Source organism: Mycteria americana, chromosome 4 (genome assembly GCF_035582795.1).
Source record: "Mycteria americana isolate JAX WOST 10 ecotype Jacksonville Zoo and Gardens chromosome 4, USCA_MyAme_1.0, whole genome shotgun sequence".
Lineage (NCBI taxonomy): Eukaryota > Metazoa > Chordata > Aves > Ciconiiformes > Ciconiidae > Mycteria > Mycteria americana.
Window position 1 is genome coordinate 49,684,014 of NC_134368.1, and position 23,672 is coordinate 49,707,685.

Sequence of the window (23,672 nt, forward strand, 5' to 3'; positions counted from 1 at the left end):
AGCATGAAGGTGAAGACACGTAAATACATCCTGCACTCTAGATTTGTAAAAAGGCAGTCAAAGCAGGAAGAACAGACTGTGCTGGAAGCCTCAGAGATGAAGGGAAGTAGGAAACAGGAATAATCACACCCATTAAGGACAATTTCACATGTTAATAATAAATTATACACAGAAAAGTTATAATCAGAAAACAGAAGGATGTATGAAAGATCTTCAGCCCAGAACAGTAATAAAAGACAGAATGAACGGAAAATTATAAGGCATAGCAAAAAGAAAAGCAGTAAAACAAAGTTATAGACATGTTTGTAAATGAATATGTTCCTCCTCCTCACATTCTCACAAGAGTAATATACAGAAAGTGATCAAATAACTCATAGTAAGAGACACACGCTGGTCGTTACAGTAGCAGGGCAGAATTTTCAAGGTTATGTGGATGAGATCTAGATACCTGCTTTGCTGGCTAAAAGGCTTGTATTTTATTTACAGAGAATTTTAGCAAAAGTAATAACTTAAAAAAGATAAAATTTACAAGTACCTGAAAATTAAAATAGAACCTTAATATTCTTCTAAAAAGGCTACCTGGCTTACTCCCCTCTCACAGGAAGTTGGAAATTTGTGCACGTAAAGTGTCCCAGAGACACAAAAACAACACAAAAAGAGGAGTTAAGGAGATACAGCCACTTGCAAAAGCAAAATTGTTCTAAGAAGGTCCTAATAATGAAAGGTGGTGAACATCACCATTCCCAGTAAAGTCAATGACCTTCAGGTCCTTCGTACATACTTAAAAATCAGTCCATCCCTGAAATTTATTATTTTTGGGTGCTAGTGGGAACAATGTGCTGAACATACCACCAGACTGGTTATCAGCAAAGGTTAGATGAACATAGTTTGTATAACATAAATCCACAAAGTTTTGAAGGAAGTAAGCAAAGAAACCAGTGAACTCTTAAGTGACATTTGTAAAAGTTCATGGGAGTTTGAACAGATTCCTTATCATCGGGAAGCTTCAAACATAACCCTGTTATTTAAAAAAAGGATTAAGAGACAAGCTCTGTTACCAGAGATCAGCAACTTTAATACTTATAGTGTACAAAACTTGGAAAGTATGGTAGCTGGAGGACACCTAGGAAAGCCCACGTTGAATTAGTAAAGATTATACTTCATTAGACTGGTCTTTGAAACTATTTAAACCACTAAACAGACAAAGGGAAACAAAAAATCCCACCCTGGTGAATACAAAGAATTGAATGGAATCAACAATTTTTTATACAAGTTAGTCTAGATTTTTTTTTTGAGGGGAAGAGGAGGGAGAAAAGATGGTGGCAAGAAGTATGTAACATTCAACATTTTGGAGTGTGAATTAGAAAAAACCCAACACTCAAAAAACCTCTCAATTCTTGACCTTGAACATTAATGTAGGGTAACAGACTAACATATGTAATTATCCCAATTTTACAGGTAAGGAGACATATATGGGAAGCATCATGATTTGCCCAGTGTTACACAGCAGGATCAGTGACTGAACAAAGCTAGAATTAAGGAGCTTTCACTCTCTTGGTGCCATGCTTGTGTGCTTTGACCCTACCATCTAGCTGTCTTGCCTTAAAGAAAACGGCACCAGGTTCCTTGCTAGCAGGCTCAATGCAGCTTATTAGAATCACTTACCCAAAACTGAAATCACTTCCATCAAGACAGATTACCCAGTGCAGTGACAACTGGTATCCTTGCTGCAGCCCACTTCGATCTAAGCCATCACCACATGCAACTCTTATGACACATTCCTGCACCTACTCCCCAGTGATCTTTGTTTTGAAGGAAGAAGAGGTAAACTGTAGACACTCAACTTTCTACTCTGAGCCACCGAGCCTACTAACATCAATTAAACTTCAGTTTGCCCAAGCTCCACTCTTAAATGACCCGAACCATTAAAAAAACAAAAACCAACAAGAATGTAGTGAGGCAAAGAGAGAAATTTCACCCTCTAAAATGGTTAAAATCTGGCAAACACTTAAGTCCTTAAAAGCAGACCAATCATGGAAGACAGCAGATAAACAGTATCAATATAAACAACACTATTATTCAGGTCCCTTAGTATGCAAAAGGAAGGAGAGACTCTAATTTTCCTGTTATCTCAGGGCCATTAAAGTCAGGGGTTCTTTACGGTGGAATTTTTTTATGCTGCCAGAGTAGCTGGAAGGAGACCATATGGGTACAAATGTACTTTCTGGAACAGCTTCTAAATAGCCTCTAAGGTTGAGACATATTTGCTATATAAAAAAATGCACTCAGCTCTTGCCACTTGCAGCAAAGTGTTGACTCAAAGCTTGTAAGAAAATTTTATGAAGGATAGAAGACATTCTAACACAAAAAAAACCCCCAAACAAAACCCAAAACAGAACAAAAACAAACACCACACCACACCACCCCCCAAAAAAAGGGGAAAAAACAAAAGTCTTCCTAGGACAGGCATGCTGACACAAGACACTAGCATGTCCTAGCATGATAAGAATTTTTAGCTATATTTAAACCATTCTAAAATCCACAACCCAGAAGGTCAATGAAAAGAACACCACAATCAGCTACTTACTCTTTGGTCATCTCTTTCATTGTCACTCTGTTTCAACAGTTAGCAAAGGTATCAAGGAAGACTTTTTGCCTTCATCCGAGATAAGCATGAGGGACATTTCTTCCTCAACGTCCAATACCACCCAATGAACTTTCCTGAATGCTCAGTTAGTTGCAGAAGATGTGTGTCCTCCCAGGTCAGGTCAGCTCTGAAAGCTTCCCTTACTTTTTAACAATTCAAAACAGAGATGCAATGAATTGAGCAAGAAGCCCCCAGATTCCATCTGTATTGTAACTGGATGACTGGGAAAATACATATATCCTATACTACCTCATAGCAGATGCCAATAATAACCCCCACTAACATATGCATGCTTAAGAGAAAAATGTATTTTGTATATTGCTAAAAGACATGACTTAAAATTAATTTTCAGCTTGGAAACAAAAAGTCACCCCTATGGCATGTTTCAGTCAAGTTATGGCTACTTAAACCTGGCATTAGAGCTCACTAGCAGCAATAGCTACCTGGACAGGGTATTCTAGCACATACCACAGATACTATGATCACACCATCACTTCCACTGAAAGAAGTAACTCTTTGCCCCATTCACTAGTAGGTTTTGCTGAATGACTATAGACCATATGACATCCGCTCTGTAACATGCCAACTTTATGCTGGCCATAACCCACAGCCAAGTTGTAATTTTGTATAGTGTAGCAGGGGAGTTAAACCACAGAACTATGAACTTGAACTTCAGCACCAACTACAGTCATGGCATCCAAAGTGGCACCCTTCAATAAGAAAAGAATTGCATCAGTTTAGTGATAAAATCCCCTAGTAGGATGGGGCAATATCAAGCAATGTAAACAATTCTGAAAGGAAACTACTAAAATAAATTCAAATTAAATTATATGATCGTGTAATTAATAAAATACAATACTAGAGAGAAATATGAAAGTACTACTTTTAAAACATTTTGAGCAGTTCTTTTAACACAGAGTTAAAATACGGAAGTAATATACATCAGTCCGTGAAAGGAGATGACAACTACCATTCTTTTATACAAAATGTCTGTTTCGGGTTGTATGTTTGGTATTTAACAATTAAATAAGTTATATGCATTAGTAAACCAGAGCATTGAATAAATCTAAGCTAAGATTAAACCTCAGAAACCCTCTCCAAGTTGGGGCTACGTAGGGAGTTAACAGTTAAAGCAGATCCTCACTGACTACAGCACAGGGGTAACAAAGTTCCAAAACTGGTTTTGCTGCTGAAGCCACCTTCTCATCAACCACCTACAGCTGCTGTCCTACTCTAACAGGAATCTGGGCTCTGAAATTGAGTCTCCTGTCAATTCTCTGCCTGCCAATGACTTACTCTTGGATTAATTTTTTCCATGTAAAATGCTGTTTTTTCTTCAGTTTTGATTCTCAGAAATGTTACAGTTTATGGGCATGTCACAGGTGATAACATGAACTGTCTAAGCAGAGATCTCCTCTCTGTCTGCTCTGGGACAATGCACTATTCAACCTCTGTGCAGCTATGAAGATAGCCTTCCTTCTTGTTTTGCCGCATATCTTACACCATTTGCATTACAAAAAAAGTAAAATCCACCATCAGTACTGGGTCCTGTTTGGCTCAGGGAGAAAGACATTCTCCGAGATAAAATGGGTACTTCTTCCCTCATCAGGTGCCAAACCCCCTCAAGTATCTCATTCAGGCCACTAGTGGTAGATGAGGAGATTACTGGCAACAAAAGATGGGACAGTTAGTGTAGTACATTTACTTGCAGGGGAAGATGCTGCAAGAAAGAAAACAAAAACCAAAAAAGCCACAGCAATGCATGTGACATGGAAGTGAACCAGGGTCCAAGTAGGCTGCGGTATGAACTTTTAGCTTTACAGCTAATGCTGTTTCCTAGGATGTGACTCAACGAATGTCGCCCTGAGGAGAGCTCTAAGCCAAGTTTCTTAACTCCCTGGGCATGTATTTTAACCGCAATACTATTAGGCAAAAAGTAGAAGCTGCTAGCACTTCTAGCGGTGTTTTTACGACCAATTCAAAACTGCTAACGTGCGTCAGGCAAGATCAGCACAAACTTATGGGTAAGGTATATGCATTTCTTTACATGTAGGTACCAGCACATTTCCTAACTTCTGCTGCATTTCCGGTTTAGGCAGAATTTATTGATTGCATCACTTATCTCCCCTGACTAGGGCATTTCAGAGCACGCATTGTATGTAAACTCTTAATGCCTAGACAATTTCAACCCAATCAGACAGGCTACCTGGTGTTTTCAGCTGCCTGGAATAGATGGTGCTACAGAGAAAAAGGCATTCCACATTGCTGGTTGGGACTCACATGCTGGATTCTGTTCAAGTCCCAAATTAAGCAATCTGGATCCAGCCCTTAAGAGACTACAACTATTGACTTACCCTTTCGGTCATCCCAGGCAAGAGGATTATGCAGTCTCAACCATTGTACACTCTTGGCTTAGGGCAAAATGTCAGTGTTTATCATCTCCTCAAAATGATTACTCTACTGATCAGCATTAGTTTATTCTCTCCTGCATTTCAAAACAAAACAAAACAATGTACTAATCACCCACTGGCACTAAATTAATAGTAAGAGACAGTGATGTCTGGGGTTAAATGAAATTAAATACAGAGCTGTGCATCATCAATATAGTTCTGGCATCACGGTTCATTTTGACACATTGCATTAATTCCCTATTGAGTGCTGTGCACTAGACATTAAATAGGGAGCAGTGATGTATTATCACTTCTTCTGACCATCTGCTGACATATATTACTACACAAATAACAGAAAAGGAGTAAGTGCCTTTTTTGATAACATTTACTTAAAATCAGTCATTTAAGAATGCACATTGGTCTTCTATAAACTGTGAACTAATGGTTTCTTACATTTTCTCTGCTAAACATCAGAGAATCCACACAAGAGGCGAGTCAAGCAGCCTTCCTCTCACTGGAAAAATAGACAGCATCTATCCCCTCTACCTGTCTGCCCTTTATTCATGAAAACTGGACGAAACTTTACAGCTTCAAGATTCCTGCCTTTAAGTCAAATACATTAAGGAGATACACCCAGCACAATCAAAGAAATCCCAGTGACTTAGGTCAGCAGACAGAAATCAACTGAGTCTGGCTTCTATCAACTAAAGTAACTCGGAGAGTCACGAGTTGGAACATGCATTTTACTTGTTTTACATTAAAAACTTACTTTACCAAGACAACAAAGAAAGAGAAAGAATAGCTTAGGTTTTAATAGCCATTCAATGGCCACAATGTACCCACATGAACATTCCCGAGACTTAAAGCACCCTTTTGCAGTGGAGCTGAGTTCCCAGAAGTGGTCTGCATCAAACATTTCAAGAAAATTTAAGAAACTAAAAAACTGTGTTGGATGAATGAAGTAGGTCTAATCAACTGCCTCAGTACTCATGGAGACATGATAATATATGCATGGAATGTGAGCTCTGACTCTGACTTGCCTGGCTTTACTTAGTTTAATTTGAAGTGCTCTTGTTTACATAGTTAATTATTTTTGCTTATGCATAAACAATAGACAGATAAGGTTTATAAGCCTAAAATTTGATAAATTCTTCCCTTTTTTGTTTACAAGTTAGAAAAACTCATACCCATCAGTCCTTCTTAGCAGTGCACTTAGACCTTTTTCAGCAGCCAAAGACAGAAGAGCAACGTGGACTACTGTTCTCAGGAAGAAAAAAAACAAAAACCCAAAGACAGTAAAAAAATGACCTGACTCTAATCATAACCAAACCTACCCTCCGCAATAAGATGTGAGGAAAAGAGAGAGCTTGCCCCCTAGTGTTTAGTCACCAGAGAACAGCATAAATGCTGTGAAAGGTTTTCTTAAGCTATAGGGTAAAGGTCCAGTAAACGTTTGCAGAGCTGAATGGCAAGTGGTCTTGACTGCATGAACGCACTCACAGCAGTGAGAAATTCGTTATGTGAAAGGCACTTTAACGACAAACACAGAGATCTGACTTGGCTTCTTCCCCCCAGATTTACTGACTTTGTTGGGCTGGTTTGGATTTAACCTTATATATCACAGACACTAGGATTTATTGAGATCTAAATTACACACGCTTACTTTCAGGAGACTGCTAAAAATGTAGCTTTTCCTAAGTTAGGGAGAAATCATTAATAGACTATAGTCAAGTAACTTCTGCAAACTCTGTCAGAGCTCTGTTGACCTATTGGCAATATAAGTAATGTTGGTGGCAGCAGGTATTGCATGTTTTGGTCATTACTGAAACTATGAATTATCATACTATTATTGTGCGTTATTATGCAATGCATTATCTGCATCCATTAAAAACAGATTCAGACCATCTAAATAACAGAAAACCCACACCATCAAGCTTCTTTAACTTAAGGAGTCAACAGGTTACTAAGCTATCAAATGGAAAATGCATTTTTCTGCAGCCCAAAAGCTTTCATAATATATCCCCTTCATGCATTTGGGCCTAAAGACAGTAAACAACTATTGGGGAGGGCGCAGGGGGGGTAAGCAAAGATCTCTAACAAATCTCCTCCCCTCCCTCCTTCCCCCTATATCCTAAACTGATGTGCTGGACCAGAAGTCCACTTTAGTCAGTCTTCTACTCTGCCTCTCCAAATATAAAATTAAAGCTCACATGTCATTTTGGTTTTATTTTGATTAGTTTTTAGGATTTTATCATAAAAGCATGTTACACATCAGCCTGTATTTCAAGAATTTCATCAATCAAATGCCTAAGACTTTTTCAATTTGCAAACAAAACCACCAGTTTTAAAGGCATCGTGATTAATGCTTTAGTAGACTTAACCTGAAGGTAAATAAATTACCATTGTATTAGCACAGATACAATCATGCATGGTTCAGAAGTATGCGTGCACATCGATAGGGACAAGGTAACAGAGCCATATTGGGTGCTAGCTTTCTATATTGTTTAGTAGCGATTCAAGTCAGCACCAGTTAGCTCTAAGCCACAAGACTACTATGATTTTAGACACAGTTTTATGATTTTTATACACACACACACGAGTATTAGCTATGGATATACAATGTACATATACTTGTCCATAAAATTAGCTACTCCCACTCCAGTTGCTCATAGCTTATATACTCAAACTTCCTTTATTTTTTTTTCAAACCAGACTGCCATTTCTCACAGAAAAATCCTTAAAAATAAAGAACTACCAAGCATTTTAATAAGAAAAGTAGTATTATTTTTTTCTTTCATTCTTCTATAGAGAAAGGTCTTTTGGAGTCACAGTTACAGGAGATTTTAAGAAGTTTCATGATACAGGATAATAAAATCATCAGGAGATACATCAGAATAGGAGTAAGATTAGCAGTTACAAATTTCCAAACTGAACAGTGTCTCATTACTATAAACTCCCTCATTTGATTTCCCATTGAACACAACGGTGAAGAGTGAGTGCAGTTTGTTCAGGGCTAGTAGCCTTCTAATAGGTGAAAAGAAATGTCTGACCCTGTTTCTTTCTATGCCATATGTGCCTTCACCTGTAAATCAGCAGTGTTCAGGAACTCAGAAAAGCAGAATACATCTTTCAGGATCACACTGTGAATCAGAAACAGTCACTACAAGTAGGAGAAAAAAGCTTGGCAGCCCTAGGGAACTAACTCAGAAGAGCGGCTCTTCAGATTGCAGGGCACAGCGTCCTGCTGGTTCATCCAGCTGGACTACAGGCTGCCCCCCCGTGGCCTCCTTCCCAGGGTCAACTTGGGAGCAGGAACACACCAGATGAAAGCCACCCTCCTCTCCTGCATCTCTCCTGCTGCTCTTCAGCCCCTTCCTCCCATCAAGCAAAGGAAGCACCGCCTTTCTCATGACACAGCACAGGACAAGATTCCTCCCTCTCATACCAAGGAAAATGGGAATAAACTGCAGCCAGAATCACTCATCCTACGCAAAACACGTTCCCCGACTACTTTTAAACTACTCTTAAAAACAAGTTGGTCAAAAGCAGGCCACATTAGTCCTTCCTTGTGGTACTTCTCAGTAGGCAGAAGGACCTACCTATGTGAAAGTCCAATTCAGTTCGTCTGAACACAAGATACGCACATAACTTTCTGAAAGGACTGACAGCTCAACACATTTGTGGAGATCAGGTCATACAGGAGGAGAGGACTGTGGCATACATTCATCCCTACCAAAGCAAATTATATAAAATTTGTGACTGAACAGTAGGCAACTGATCTAACTGAAGATTGATGAAACAGCATCCAAAATATGCATATTGTCTTTTCCATTACAATCATACATGAAAGCCAATAACGAATCTTTCCAAAAAGCAGGTGATAAAAAAGGAAACAGAAAAAGTAATCTAAAAGAAAAAAAAAATCAAAGGGGTAAATTTTTTTTTCAAATCATCTGCTTCTTAAGTTAACAAAGAAAGCCCCCAGTTGACCAGAAAGGAAAACTGCAATAGGGAGAATAGACCTTGCAGAAGAGTAACACTAAGGCTGAAAAATATCAAGAGGCCCATATTGCCTCCCCCAAAAGAATACAGTAGAAGCAGTTTTCACAACACAGATAGAGTAAGAAACCTCATCTTTGGACCACTACAAACATACATGCTGATGTCACAGTTACCTACCAGTCTGGTACTGCATGCCAGTCAGTGAATATTCCACCGGTACATTGAGCACCACATTCAATGAGATGACCTGCAAGGCTGGGAAAATGGCATTCAAATAACTAAATAATCTGTAAAAGCAAGTTTCATAAATCCAGCTTTAAAATATAGCAGTACAGTGGAAACGAAGCTAAATAACAGAACATGCTATTTTTTTTCATCCACAGGCATCTAACACATTTATAAATTACACATTAAACATAACAAGGGATTCTGAAAGATGAATATAAGAAGAGCTGAAAGGAGTAACTTTTACAAGAAGAATCAAATGAATTTCCTGAAAAAAAATGAACACCTAAAAGATTATCTGACACAAAACCCCAAGTTTCATTGGTCATTTCAAGAAGTCTTGATCTAAATTCAGCATCTTAGCAGGCTGCATTGTGTGTAACTAAATGTGCAAAGCCCATTTTTAAATCAAGAGTTACAAGATCTCACTTCCAATGTGAAGGACAGAATGTATTACGATTACGCATTATGATTTTCAGATCTTTGATTGTGGTAGTCCATAAACCCTCAATAGAATTACAGGGAAAATCCTCATCTCTCTATCATCCCCAGTTCAGTGGAGCTAGAGTTTCTCTCTGTATTTATTCTCAAGCAACAGGAGGTCCAAGCATACTACTACTAGGTGTACTTGGGTTACCTAAGTAGTCACTCATTTATGGACTTCAACGCAGTCAGATGATGCAAAAAGTTAAGTTAGGTGACAGATTTTTACACTATGCTTTCTGCATCAGATTCCTAACCTCAGGACTTACAACTAGGGTTTGCAAACAGGAGTACTGACACTGAGCTTCTGCAAAACCATACAAGCATGCTGACCTCTGCCTGAATCTCCTGTGCATCTTTGAGGATAAGACCTGCTACCACCTCAACTACGAACAGTGATGGCCAAACAGAAAAAGCTGGGAATCACTGGTCTGTACTGTAAGATTTCATGTCTTGACACAAAATGGACAGGAAGAGGAAGCTGCTAAATAAAATCATTCACGCCTTTCCTCATTTTGTTATTTTACGTTGGTTCCAGAATGAAGTTTCTATAATTTCAGTTCCAAACGAGAGAGTATTAAGTGAGCCTTAAAAAAGAACCCAAACCTAACAAAAACATTCAAATAAGTGAATTCACTAATATGCAAAAGCACTAAGCGCTTAAAAAGTTATCCTGACTTTATATGATATGAAATATAAATTTACCCATGTCTTCTTATATCATTTACCTTCCCGCAGCTAGCAAGTCAAATTCATCCCTATTCCAGCCAAACTAGAAGAAAAATACAAAATGTGTTACATATGTAAGTTTCATACAGTACAGAAAACTGCACATAGTATGTTCACTGCTTTGAGTAACAATGCATTAGGTATATTTTTACTTAACTGCAGAAATCTAAAGAACAATAATTGGCAGACGCTGTATGTGGACTTGAGTTGCTATACAGTAAATTAGTAAAAGAGCTCTGATGTATTTCAGTTTTCCTCTTATTAATACACCCAAGCAAATATAAATTCTCAAAGTCACACCCTCTTCAAAAAGATTGGAAGTGCAATATTCATGTTATTCAAAATTTGCGTAACTCAGAGGTTTAGAAGTCTAGCACCTATTTTGTGTCATGTAAACAAATGACTATGTTTTCTCAACTTTTGAAAATTATCAGTTCCTGGAGTACTCCGAGTCATTCTTAAAAACTGGAAGCATGTTTTCTGTTTAACTATAAATTATTTTTCCCCAAGTTCAACACAGTGCAAGCAATATATTCATTGTTTCTTATTTACAGCTTAGCAGAAATCTCCCTAAAACCTTTCAATAAATTAGGTAAGGCCTCTCTGGAGTAGATAATACACACTGACAGCTATTTTGAGAATGTAAACAGCCAGAAATACAATAACAAGTCGTAATGGCAATTATAAATGGGAAAGTTTAATTCTAGATTAGGCAATGTTTGACATGCATGAAGTCAGAAGAGTATGAAGTTTTAGAAAGGATGTTTGTAACTAGACATTAACACATACCCTCATGTTTGGTTTTTTTTTAAATATGCACCAAAAGAAAGCTTCCATATTTCACAGTGTGTGGTCATACACAAAGATGTATAACCTATTCAAAACACTTCAGAAAACCACATATCCTGCTTGTATAACGTGTTGAAATTCAAGGAATTTGAGGAATGTTGCACTGAAACTCAATTACTTAAAGTAAAAACTACCCATTGAAAAAGACCAGTGTTTTAGGCCACCTCATGTGCCTCCCCCCGCCCCAAACCAAAGTGAGCTCTACTACCGCCACCTTGTGGTAAAGAGAAATATATTTGTTTCTTAACTTTACACACCAAATTTTAAAGGGCGGCGGGGGGAGTAAAAGTGAAATACTGGTGAAACATGGTAAGACTTCCTTAACTTCACCAAAACGCTTTCCAGCTTCATGATACACAAGTTCATAAATATCCCTGCTATAAGTTTAGGAGAAGTGAAAGCTAGCAACTTTTCATGCATGTAAGGGGTGGGGGGGAAGAGAGAGAAATTTAAAAAAAATTCAGGTTCTCATTATTTTTAATTCAGTATCTAAATTTTCGTAAGAACCAAAAATTATCCGACAATGATTGCTGAATATTAATTCACATATGTTCATTATCATATGGAAATTAACTTGTACTTACAGAATGAATGAGTGGTCCTAATACAATCCCACTGTCAACGCATCTACCTGTCACAACAATATCGGCTCCAAGGTCAAGAGCCCTGCTTATTGGTCTTGCGCTAAAGATGACAAAACACAACAGTAAGTAATTTTACTTTTTAAAGCATCATTAAAAAAAAAAAAAAAATCAGTTGCCTGCCACACACAGGATAGAAATCACTTAAAAATCCCGTAGGAAATCAATGAAATAAACTTTAACAACCAATTTGTCATTTTGTATATACAACAAGAATATTTTAAAAAGCAATCATCAGAACACCCTATCAAATTCAGGTACCTAAATAACATAATTGAAATACCCATCTTGATGCCCATGGAAACTGCCTTGAACATAGTGCATAGAGCGTCACTTCTATTATCAGTAACAGAAAATAGTGTTTTTTCAGAGATTCATTACTCTTATTTCATTTGTAGATGAGTGTATAAAGACCAATATTCTTCACAGAGAAAGCTTGGTGACTTTGCCCTCCAATTTTAAACCTTTCAGGTCAATTTCCATAAGTGTTTTTAGAACTCGCAATATCAACCAACTTCAAGAAGAGCACTGTGCAGTCATTTTTGAAGAAACTCAGGCAACAGATTTTCCAGACTGGTCAGGTAAGAATCAGCCCACTCAAAATTAGTCAGGCTTGAAAATATTCGCCCAGGTCAACTGCTCAAGTTTACGCACTTTAGTGAGCAAGCTTTGACCAGAGTACGTGGCTCCTGGCTTCTAAACCCATGCTATCTCCTGGATCCTTCTATTCTTCATGAAATAGGCAGCTTGAAAGCACAAACCATGTAAACCATGTGCCTTGAAGAACAAAACCAAGAACAGTGTTTTTCTACAGTTTAGCCCTGTTTTTGTCAAGAAGTAAGTTAGAAGACAAGGAAGTTTTCTTAGTGATGTAAACATAAAATGTATGTACTTTTTTTCCCCCAGTGCTACATGAACCAAAAGGATACTAGCTAGAACAACAAGCAAATATACAGCATATAGAAACAATTTACATCTCTGGGCATAGTGTTAAGTAACAGCCAGAGGTAAAAAGCACAAATGGGGTTTCTGCATACATATGTACAGGATACTGATAGAAAAACTGTGTAACTACCTTTGAAAAGCAGTAAATAAAGCCGTTTGGATCTTATTGTTAAAAATGCACGTGAACTCAGTCCACTGAACTCCTAATAGCCCAAATCAGGAGGGACAGAAGAATCACTTCAGGATCGATACTCCAATGCAAATTTTTCAGATGGAGTTTACACACTTGAATCAATAATCAAACTGTAAATATCAACAGATTTAGGGAATTAAAAGTGAACTACCTACAGAACTTACAGATTTTACCCAATACACTCTGGTATTGACTTGTTTTACAGGCATATATAAATTTATCATTTGCTGCATGAATAAGCATCCACTGCTGATGCTGTCAAAGAAAAATGTAACTTACGAAACGACTAATTTAAGAGGCTGTAATAGCTTTACATTTCAATGCAACTGATATTAAGGAGCCCATAAAGAAATACCGCTTTTATTAGAAAACTAAGAGTCCACTGTCCTAGCATCTGTTAATGAAGCAGAGACAGAAGTAATGGATTTTTACAATGCCTCATCATCATACTAGCCTGCTTTTGTCCTTTCTGCTTTGATTTGCATTGCTTTTTTTAATTAATGAATAAATCATGAATCACCAGAATTGGAATGAACATTTTCTCACAATTACAAATCTTAAACAGTATCTCTCAGATCTCATTTACAGTTAGTCATGATCTGCAAATGTTGCAAGTCAAAATTCAACAAACAGAAAATCCAGCAACAACAGAAAACACTAAAGACTAATTTAAAAAGACTAATCTATTAAAAGGTTCTTGTTTTACAGAGAAAAATACATGCTGTGTTAGGTACAGCCATACCCTGCTATCTGCCAGTGATGCATTTTTGGCAAGTGCAATGGTAATGATAAAAGACAGAGCACAGCAGTTTTTCCATAAAGATTAATGTAAAAGAGGGGGGACTGTGTGCACAGACTTCAGAAATACACCAAACAGAAATACAGGAGGGATAATATATATGACATGGAGGATGGAAAAGCAAAACAGGATCACCAGGATCATCAACTGGAAGAGATGCTGGCTTTTGGGAACACCTGACCATTGTCCCATTTCTCAGTCCTTCCCTTTTGATGGACTTGGTTGACATTGACACATCTGAAGAAGGTGATGGTGACAAAGAAAATGCGTTGTTCACAAACAGGTAGCTAGAATACCTGCATTTAGAGATTTATGGGAGGCCTTTAGTATCATAAAGGAGGCAACAGAGATCTTTCAAAACAGTGATCCATCCTGGAAAGCCAGCTTCCAAAATTTCAATGGTACAAAGCCTGACACACAATTTAGTGCAGCCTAGTGGAACCTCCTACAGCACTCAGAGCGTGTCCCAGTACTTTAATTCCTCGGTTGCACTTTTCTAGTGACAACATCCTAAACAACTGCTCCATGCAGCAAGAGGATACTCCACATATGAAAAAGGATTTTTGCGATTGTTATAATTAAACTAAAACTATTTTGGCTTGAACTAAAACCTGAGGATTCACAGGAGATGTAACGTTAAGGAGTCACAACTGGCAAGGTTCTAAATTAAAAGTTTATTTACAAGTTACAAACAAAAGGGTTTTTTCTCTGGTTGCCTGAATAATGCAAAGGTGACCTCACCTACTAGGTGGTTCTCCTTACAAAACAAACCAATTTCATGTAGTCAATGTCTTAAAATTATTTTTCCGTAATAAAAACAACTTGTTAAAATAACTCACCCAAGATATACATTCATGCTATGAATGCTCTCTGGAAATTGTTTGCCACTCTCTAAATCAGTGATACCAGCTCCTTTTAGGTTTTCTTTCTGTTACCAAAAAAAAAAACGAAACAAAACACCAGATCTATGAGCATTTCGTAGTATCTACTGTAAGCCTTTTATTAGTATTAGACAATAGATCCACTTCATAGCAAGTCTAAGCAAAGTATAATCATTAAAATTACCAACAACGCAAACCAGTTAAATGGCTAAAAGCCCTAGACACACTTTTAACCATAGTTTTCCAGCACACAGAAAAATAAGTCAGTCTTTAAAGAATGCTAGTCCATTCACAGATGATCAACTACAATGAACTGGTATATTCCCTAGGCTTTTAAACTGTCTTGAATTGCTGTAGGACTGAATAAATCAAACCTTGCAAACAGAAATGTGTCTGCCATATCGGCAATGGTGGTGTGGCCAGAAAACAAGCCTAATTCCGCAGCTCCAGGCGATACTTTGAATACATTGTGTTTCCAGAGCGGTCAGTAGGGCGGGGTGGGTGTTTTTGACCATACATTAGGCAGCTTGAGAAACCAGTGGATCCAGGGACCAGTGACTGCATAGACTCAATGTCTAATGCTAGTTACGTGGGGGAATCTATTTGAATCTATTCTATTTTGAATATCTATTTGAATTAATTTGGTATTCTATGGTAAGGATTGAAATCCTCCAAACTGCAAATAACATTTCCTAGTTTAATTAATGAAGTTTGGTATCAACAGTGGATGTTGTCTGTAGACAGAGTAAAAGCTGTCTCTTTTGTTCCTGTAAGTTATGTACTGAAAATAGCATAGAAAATAATCCATCTCAGACCAGAAACATCCATGTCAAGCTCAAATAATGACCATTTCACTGTCATACCAGTACTGAAATTCTGGACCACTGATGCTAAAGTAATTTCAGTAGGGCAGCAGTTTCCTGAAAAGAAGTCCAAGCACTGCACATAATTTGCAAATAAAGAACCTTACTTGACCATCTTCTACATTCAATAGCATGCACAGAGTAACAGAGCCTACACAGATAAATAATTTCCCAAGTTACAGGCAGAGCTTTAACCATAGTGCAAACCTATCCCCTCTTAACCACTATTGATGTATAAACTGTTTTCACAGTGTCTTTTCAGGTATGGCCAACGCTTTTTGGGGAACCAGACTTCATACATAAAGCATCATCCTTTAAGTAAAAAAAAGCCATATATTTTCATGTCTAGATTTCAAGGGTTTTTTTAAAGATTAAAACTTCAATCCTCCCACTTAATATTACCTGACTGGCCATAAACTATTTACTTAGAAAAACAGCTACCTATAAACAAAATAACAACAGGAAATGCCTGTAAACTAATAAAAATATCTAGAAGGGATGAACATTTGAACACTTGGTAACTACACCACATTTAAATTCAAGAGATATAACACACAGGATTATTTAGTTTAGACAGAAACAATAAGTAACAGCACATCCTAGCTTCTCCTAAGAGCAAGCAGACCTTAGATCAGATGCACATTTTGCTTCAAAAAGATCAACAGCAGATCCACAGTCTTATAAAACTCACCCCCATCACACACCAAACAGAAGATGTGCCAACAATTGTTTTCATGCATTAAAAAAAAAAGTGCATGAACAATTTTTAGATGCTTTTAACAGTAGAAGGCTACTGCATAAAGATACACAAAATAAGTTCCTACAGGACAGTAAATGCCACCTTCATGCTATATAGACTAAAATAATTTCCCCAATGCTACTAAGCCTTAAGACAAAGTAAAATACCTCACTCATTAGGTCATCTCCAGCAACAACAGCTATTTTCAAATCAACATCTGCTTTCTTTGCCACCTCCTGAAGGGCAGCTGCACAAGCAAGTGGATTAATTCCACCAGCATTACTGATGACACGAACACCTAAACAAAAAAGAAAAATTAAATTCAGCAGTGTCAACAATCAATTGTATTTTAAAAATGTAAAGCATACTGAAACAGAAGCAAGATACCATCTTTGCAAAGTGTCAGACATCTAATCAGGTAAAGTACTAAAATCACATTAAAACATGAACACTATTTAATCTGTGAAAGGATCAGAATAAGCCAATGCAAAATTGTTTGCAGAAAAATAATTGTTATAGATACTTCTCATCCTTCCTTTATGCATGGAAGGAGAAAGTGACCAAAAAGATATACATGATGAGGCAGACAGTATCAAAACAAATCCTACAGAAACAGTATTTGACACCAGTCATTCAAGCATCCACGCTCTCCAAACAACTGCATTTTAGCAAAAACATGCATCTATCTCTATAAATTCCAGACTGTGTTAGCAAGGTATTGGGTACTTAGGAAATAATTCCTTTTCTCTTCTCAAGCTCAGAAAGCTGTGAAGCTATACTAATGTAAACAGAAAAAAAGTGATCAGAAAATAAGCGATATTCTGGAAGTACATGGAAATGTTGAAAAGTTTTTAGATTGCATTTAAAACATCTAGATCTCACATTTTAACAAAAATCTGTAAAGTGATCTTCCATTCATAAACTAAACCTACATAAGAAATACATGTAGGTACATAGATATTTATAGTTATAGCAAGCATTTCAAATTAACCCAATTTAAATGTCACCATCAGACCTGCACTTCACATCTGTTACGATGGGATTTTTGCTGATGTTTAAATTATTATTCCCAGAGGACAGCAAAACACTGGGGTGAAAAACAGCTGTTTATAGAAGAATAACTATGCAAAACCCACCTAAGCAACTGAACTTAATTAACATACAAATTCACACAAAGAGTAGCGTACCTTTCCTGTGAATATCTTTTATATAGGGAGCCATGGCAGTGGAGACAAAATCCGGAGTATAACCTAAAGCCTGAAATAATTAAAAGTTGTAACCATTTGTTACAGTTAAGTCAACCGAATCCCTTTTCTAGGTTATCAGAAAAGAGAAAACAGGAAAGAACAACTAGCTCTCAAAATGTTTGGATAATGCTATAGAAAAGGGCGTGAACGCTTTTACTAGATGAAACTGAATATACAAAAATAAATAAATACATGCAAGTAAGAGCAAGACGTATACAAAAGCAAACGTGTCCCCATAACCTGACATGTTTTAAACAGGCTCCGAGCTGACGTGGGTCGGGGGAGAGCTCGGGAGGTCCCGGAGCCCACCCGCCTCGCCGCGGGGCCACCCCTCCCCAGCCCGGCCCTCTCGCCTGAGCCAAGCCGGGAACGCTGGGGCTGGGCAGCGGCTCCCAGCCGCTACTTACGGGAGACCGGGCTTTGGCGGCCGTCAGCAGCGACATGGTGATCTCGGAGAGATAATCGAAGACGAGGAAATCCAGCTTCCCTCCGTACAGCAGCTGCGGCACTGGCGGGGCAGGGGAGAACCCGCCGTTAGCACCGCGGTACCCCCACCCCGCCCGGCCCGGCCGCAGCCCGGGGGCTGCCCGGCGCCGGGGACAGCGCCCGGCGGCCCCGTCCCACCCCAGCCGCCGCGGGGCAGGGCTGAGGCAAGCCGGGCCGTCCCGCCCCAGCCGCCGCGGGGCAGGGCTGAGGCAAACCGGGCCGTCCCGCCCCAGCCGCCGCGGGGCAGGGCTGAGGCAAGCCGGGCCGTCCCGCCCCAGCCGCCGCGGGGCAGGGCTGAGGCAAGCCGGGCCGTCCCGCCCCAGCCGCCGCGGGGCAGGGCTGAGGCAAGCCGGGCCGTCCCGCCCCAGCCGCCGCGGGGCAGGGCTGAGGCAAGCCGGGCCGTCCCGCCCCAGCCGCCGCGGGGCAGGGCTGAGGCAAGCCGGGCCGTCCCGCCCCAGCCGCCGCGGGGCAGGGCTGAGGCAAGCCGGGCCGTCCCGCCCCAGCCGCCGCGGGGCAGGGCTGAGGCAAGCCGGGCCGTCCCGCCCCAGCCGCCGCGGGGCAGGGCTGAGGCAAGCCGGGCCGTCCCGCCCCAGCCGCCGCGGGGCAGGGCTGAGGCAAGCCGGGCCGTCCCGCCCCTGCCCTTGGTGACGGCCTTGCGGGCGGGCGGCGCGCCCCGCCCGAGCGTGCGGCGGCAGCCCCGGCCCGGCCGCTTACGCAACGGGGCTGTTTGCGGCGCTAGCAGCCGCCGCCCGCTCGCCCGGCGGCCTCGCCTCGCCAGGCCCCGGTGCCTCAGCGAGGGCCCGCGCCGCCCGGCCGGGTCTCCCCGACGCCCCCGCGGGCGGCAGCCGCCGCCGCCTACCTGCGGCCGCCGTGTCCCCCCAGAAGCCCGAGGCGCAGCCGATGCGCACCGCCGCGCCCGCCGGGGGCTCGCAGCCGCCGCTGCGCCGCCTGCTCCAGCGGGGCGGGCGGGCGGCAGCCCCCAGCAGCCGCGGCCCCCGGAGCCCCAGCAGCGCGGCGCAGCTCATGGTGGCGGCGGGCGGGCTCCTGGGCGCCGCCCCTGGCTGAGGCCCGGGCCCGCCCCGCCGCCCGCCCCGGCCCGGCCCGGCCCAACCCGCTGCGGCGGCCGAAGGGATTGCTGGGGCCGCGCTGCGGGCCGGCGGCGGTGTGTGGGGAAGGGGACGGGAGCAAGTCTATAAACCCCAGCAGCTCTGGGAGTCCCCGCTCGGCCCGGCTGGTCGGCTGTGTTCACCGCGTAGCGCCAGGCAGGGGGACGGCTGTGGTGGCTGCACTCCAGGGCATGCCCGAATGGCGCGTCTGGTTTGATTCTGGTTTTATTCTGGCCCACGCCGGACATGGATGGGTGGCAGGCGGGTTTGGGGCTGCCGCATCCCTGAGGTGCTGCAGGGGTGGCAAGGGCACCCGTGTCACTGCTGAAGCACCACGTGTGGGATGGTGGGGTTAACCTCAAAAGTGGAAACCCCATTCAGGGTTGTGGTAACGTCAAAAGCATGTCAGATAGTCTGGTTACGAAATTTTTATGAAACCCTTTCTTCCTCCCCCCAAAAAATGCATTTATCGAAAAATAAGGCTTTCTCTGGGAGTACATGTCTCAGTTTTGACAGGAAGGGTTTCTCGGGTCCCAGGCTGAATTTCTAGTCAGTGGATAGGAGGTAAACGTCACCAAAGCAGCAAATTCCCCAGCAGATAAGGAGGAATAATTTCTCAGTTCTGAAGTCTGAATCGGAGCGCTGTCTTTGGACGTCCCCACAGAGGGCTAATCACGTAGAGGTACTTCAGAGTGACTCCCTGTCTACAGAAAATCCACGTCGTTTGTCTGATACGACAAGGGTTGTGACTGAATCGGAGTCTTGGATGCTAATCTGACGCAATAACTGCTAGGCCTCCCGTAACACCCATACTTTGATTCTGAGTGGTTTTGAATTATCTCTTGCGAATGAAACGATAATAAAACTCAGTGTCCTTGCAGGAACGCGGAAAAATACAACGTTCAGTGTGACGTCGACAATGCTAAGTATGTGATGATGAGAGGTGGTTTTACTGATGTAAAAAGTAGTCATGTTGAAAATATTTAAATAAATACTTTTGAAAATTGTTGATAAATCGTCCAGTTAGACTAATTTGTAAGTGCAGTTAGAACTGATGCAGTTGAGAGAAGACAAAAAATAATCATGCTATGATCTTAGAATGTGGTTCTTTATTTAGGGAGGTGACAGTTCCCTATACATAGAGAGGACCTAACTTTTGATTATTAAATTATTAAAGTATTTAATTATTTACATTGAAAGCTTGCAGGTTTTGAGTCCCTATAAACTAGTAAACATCCAAATAATCGCAGTGTGAAAAAAAAAGTTATGTATACACAGCTGACTCCAGATAGCTTTGTCCTAAATATACCAATGTATATTTCTTGTAGCTTCTTAAAGTAAACTTTGAAGCAAGACCCAGAAGGAGCACCGTCTGGTACAAAATACACTGCTATCAGTATAGCCATAAAGACAAATGCCTCCTTGTAGTTAAATTTTAAAGTGTCTTCCATGTGCGTTTCAGTATGGAATACACTGCAGTAAGATTCCACATATCGTAACGTAGCAGGAAACATGGCTAATCCTCGGCAAGTCTTGCAATGGCCTCAAATCCCATGGTGAAATTCAAATGCAGTTCACCTTCGCTGAGACTCCCTAATCAAAGTGCTGCAGTCCTCGCTCACTTCTGTGCTTAAACGTATCCAAAATAAATGCCCATCACTAACAACCTTAATCACGTATAACCCATGAATGTAAGTAAAACTCCCACTGAAATGGTTTGGGCCAAGATTTCATGCTGCGAAACCGAATTTCTGGACGTGAGAAGACAAGGCTGCTCGAACAAAGCGAACCAGGGGCCGGTAGATGGCTGTGTTTCACCACCGTCCGCACACACCTCGCACGCAAAACCATCCCCAGCCCCAAAAAGTGTCACCTCCTCCCGCCAGCAACCCCTCTGCTGTCTGCACTATGCAGAGGCAAATGTGTGCATTTCCCCCCGCATGAACAAATGCATTTTATCCATATGAAGATATAAATATTCGCACGCACGTGTGTACATTGGTAGAACAGTCTTGGAATCTAGAAGGTGCTTTATTCTTTCAACTTCTTTCAAATATTTTCGTGGCATGGATTTTGACAGCAACTGCTCGTGGTTCTGCGATGGGCTGGATCTTGCTTTGCCAGAAATAATTTTAAAGCCCTTATGGAGCATGAATACAATTTTAGCAAATTTGCCTATAGATGTTTACATGTGTGTGAGAGAATTAATATCCAACACGTGTAAGATACTAAGGCAGCGCTGCAGTAATGATTAGTTCAGAGCCCATCGTTTCATATGCGAGGTTAGGATTGTTTTGATGAAAACAGAGGCAAGTTATTTAGAGGTTTTTTTCCAGGTAGGCTTGGGAAGCAATGTTCTGTGATGGTCAAGTTGTAATTTTGAGATTTTGGCCTTTATGTGATTTAGGAGATTTTAGAAACAGTTTATTGTTCTTTGAGGACATCAGATGGCACTGTGTGGTTGTCGGTGAAGCCCAGAAGAAGCTACAGTCAGTAACAAGCCTATGTGAAATTCATACACGGAGGTGCTAGTAAAAAACTTCATTGTATTTGTGGCCTATATAGGGGATATGGGTCAACAATAATAGATGCCATAACTCTGTTGTATGGTAGGAATCCACATCCACTGGCTCCGTTGCTTAATGTACAACTTTTAAGAGTAAGCCAGATTTTGAATTCCTCTCATAAATTGTGAGAAGGAAGGGGAAAGAAATCTTCTGGCTTTAATTTTTATGTCAGAGAAAGAAATAGGTTACAGAGTAAAAAAATAAAGAATATGATTGTTTTCCTGTTCGTGGTTCAAATGTAGGTCAGTCTGAGATTCAGTTTCCTTCAGTGACCCTAAATACTTAGATTTACTTTTATTATGCTAGTGCCACTAATGGTTCAAATGTAGGCATATGCTTCCCTCCCTGTAAACAGATTTGTGCATCAGCATGGAGCACAGATGATGTGTAAAAGAAATGTGAAATTCATTCTTCTGTTACCATCATCCTGAATTAATAGTGTTCAGAGCTAATCTTGGAAGTCAGGAAGGACAATGCGGAGTACATTTTTCCAAAGCAAATACACTTTCCATTATTTTTCTAGGATTTTTCTGACAGTCAGGCTTCCTCTGATTGCTTAAAAAAGTACAAGGAAAGTATTTCACAAACCAGGGTTTTATTGTGAAATATATTACCTTTTTGCTGTGTTTCCTTTACTGTCACTGTAAGTTCCTGTCCAAACCAATACTATCAGCAGATACCAATAAATATTTTAGTTTATTGAGGAGGCTGTGTTTAGTTTATTGAGGCTCTGTCCTCTCAACTAATTACAAAATATTCAGCAAATATTTGAATTTATTACTTATCTCATTCCCACAAATTAGTGCATCTCTTTGTTTAACAAATGGAGTTCACTGCTCTTGCCCTCAAGGTAAAGCATACATTGCAATCTCTCCTTTGCAGATAGTCTGAAAAATAACCTTTCCTAAGTGAATCAACAGTTGAAAATGATCTCTGTAAATCAGTAAAGGGAGAGAATTTGCCATGTCGCATCTAATACCCCTATATAAGGCACAAACAACTCAAAGCTCAATAATGATGTTTAACTGATGCCAACTCATGGTTTGGGGGTTTGTAGTATTTTAGTAGATTTTTAGCATGTTGAAGTATAACATCCTATGCTCTGGGACTCAGAAAAACCTCAGTTGTGACCATGCAATAATATATGTAATATTCTGAACTATATTGATTTTGTTCCTTTATAACACATTTCTGTTGTTTTTAGGAGATATGTTCTCTCTTCATCCCTTAACATTTGAATGAAGCTTAAATAAAATCTGAAATGTATGAAAGTAAGTAAGCATTAAAAAGAAAGACTATAGGATTTTTTAAAAATAAGATAATAGCCCATTAAAACCATTAAACATCTGGCTTGTGGACATGAGGTATTTTCAGAAGGACTATAAAGATGAGGTGTCTTGATTTTGGGCCTTTTTGATTGTTAAATACTTTTGAAAATTTGTTTTAATTTCATTTGTTCAAGTAATAATATTTGAAACCAAAATAAGAATTATGTATTAAAGCAATGATGCATTAGCTACAAAACCCCCTTGGTTATTCTTTGCAGAAATCAAAGGGTCTTTTACATTGCTATGTGCTGTAGAAAAAGTACTGGAAAAAATGACCACCAGAACATAAGTCACAAACCAAATGACTTAGCAGTCATGCGTCAGTGTAGTTTCCCTGCTTAGATTTAAAAAAAATATAATATCCCATCATTAATTAAGAATGTGTTCTTAATTAATGATGGGATATTAAAGTGAGTGAATTTAAGGGATGGGATATTAAAGTGAGTGAATTTTATTAAAGTGAGTGATATTAAAGTGAGTGAATTTTCTGTATTCACAGTGTGCATGCAGCAAAATATCCCATGAATTCTTCCCAAAATGGAAAGCCATAGC

At 40.3% G+C, this 23,672-nt stretch overlaps 1 protein-coding gene across 3 annotated transcripts in view; it reads right to left on the bottom strand.

Annotated features, from left to right (window-relative positions):
* The window catches only part of LOC142409185 (uncharacterized), a 68,388-nt gene extending 49,202 nt beyond the window's left edge, over window positions 1–19,186 (bottom strand). For 2 of the 3 annotated variants that reach the window (XM_075500412.1, XM_075500411.1), the window contains exons 1-8: window positions 18,979–19,185; window positions 18,041–18,141; window positions 17,574–17,643; window positions 16,554–16,684; window positions 14,743–14,831; window positions 11,910–12,009; window positions 10,476–10,519; window positions 9,217–9,294 (exon numbers count right to left, since the gene is read on the bottom strand). In XM_075500412.1, the coding sequence (XP_075356527.1) occupies window positions 9,217–9,294; window positions 10,476–10,519; window positions 11,910–12,009; window positions 14,743–14,831; window positions 16,554–16,684; window positions 17,574–17,643; window positions 18,041–18,141; window positions 18,979–19,144 (779 nt within the window). In that variant the 5' untranslated portion in view covers window positions 19,145–19,185. Of the gene's footprint in view, window positions 1–9,216; window positions 9,295–10,475; window positions 10,520–11,909; window positions 12,010–14,742; window positions 14,832–16,553; window positions 16,685–17,573; window positions 17,644–18,040; window positions 18,142–18,978 lie in introns of all 3 variants that reach the window. The other variant, XM_075500413.1, reaches the window with a different exon arrangement.
* Window positions 19,187–23,672: the final 4,486 nt, after the last annotated feature.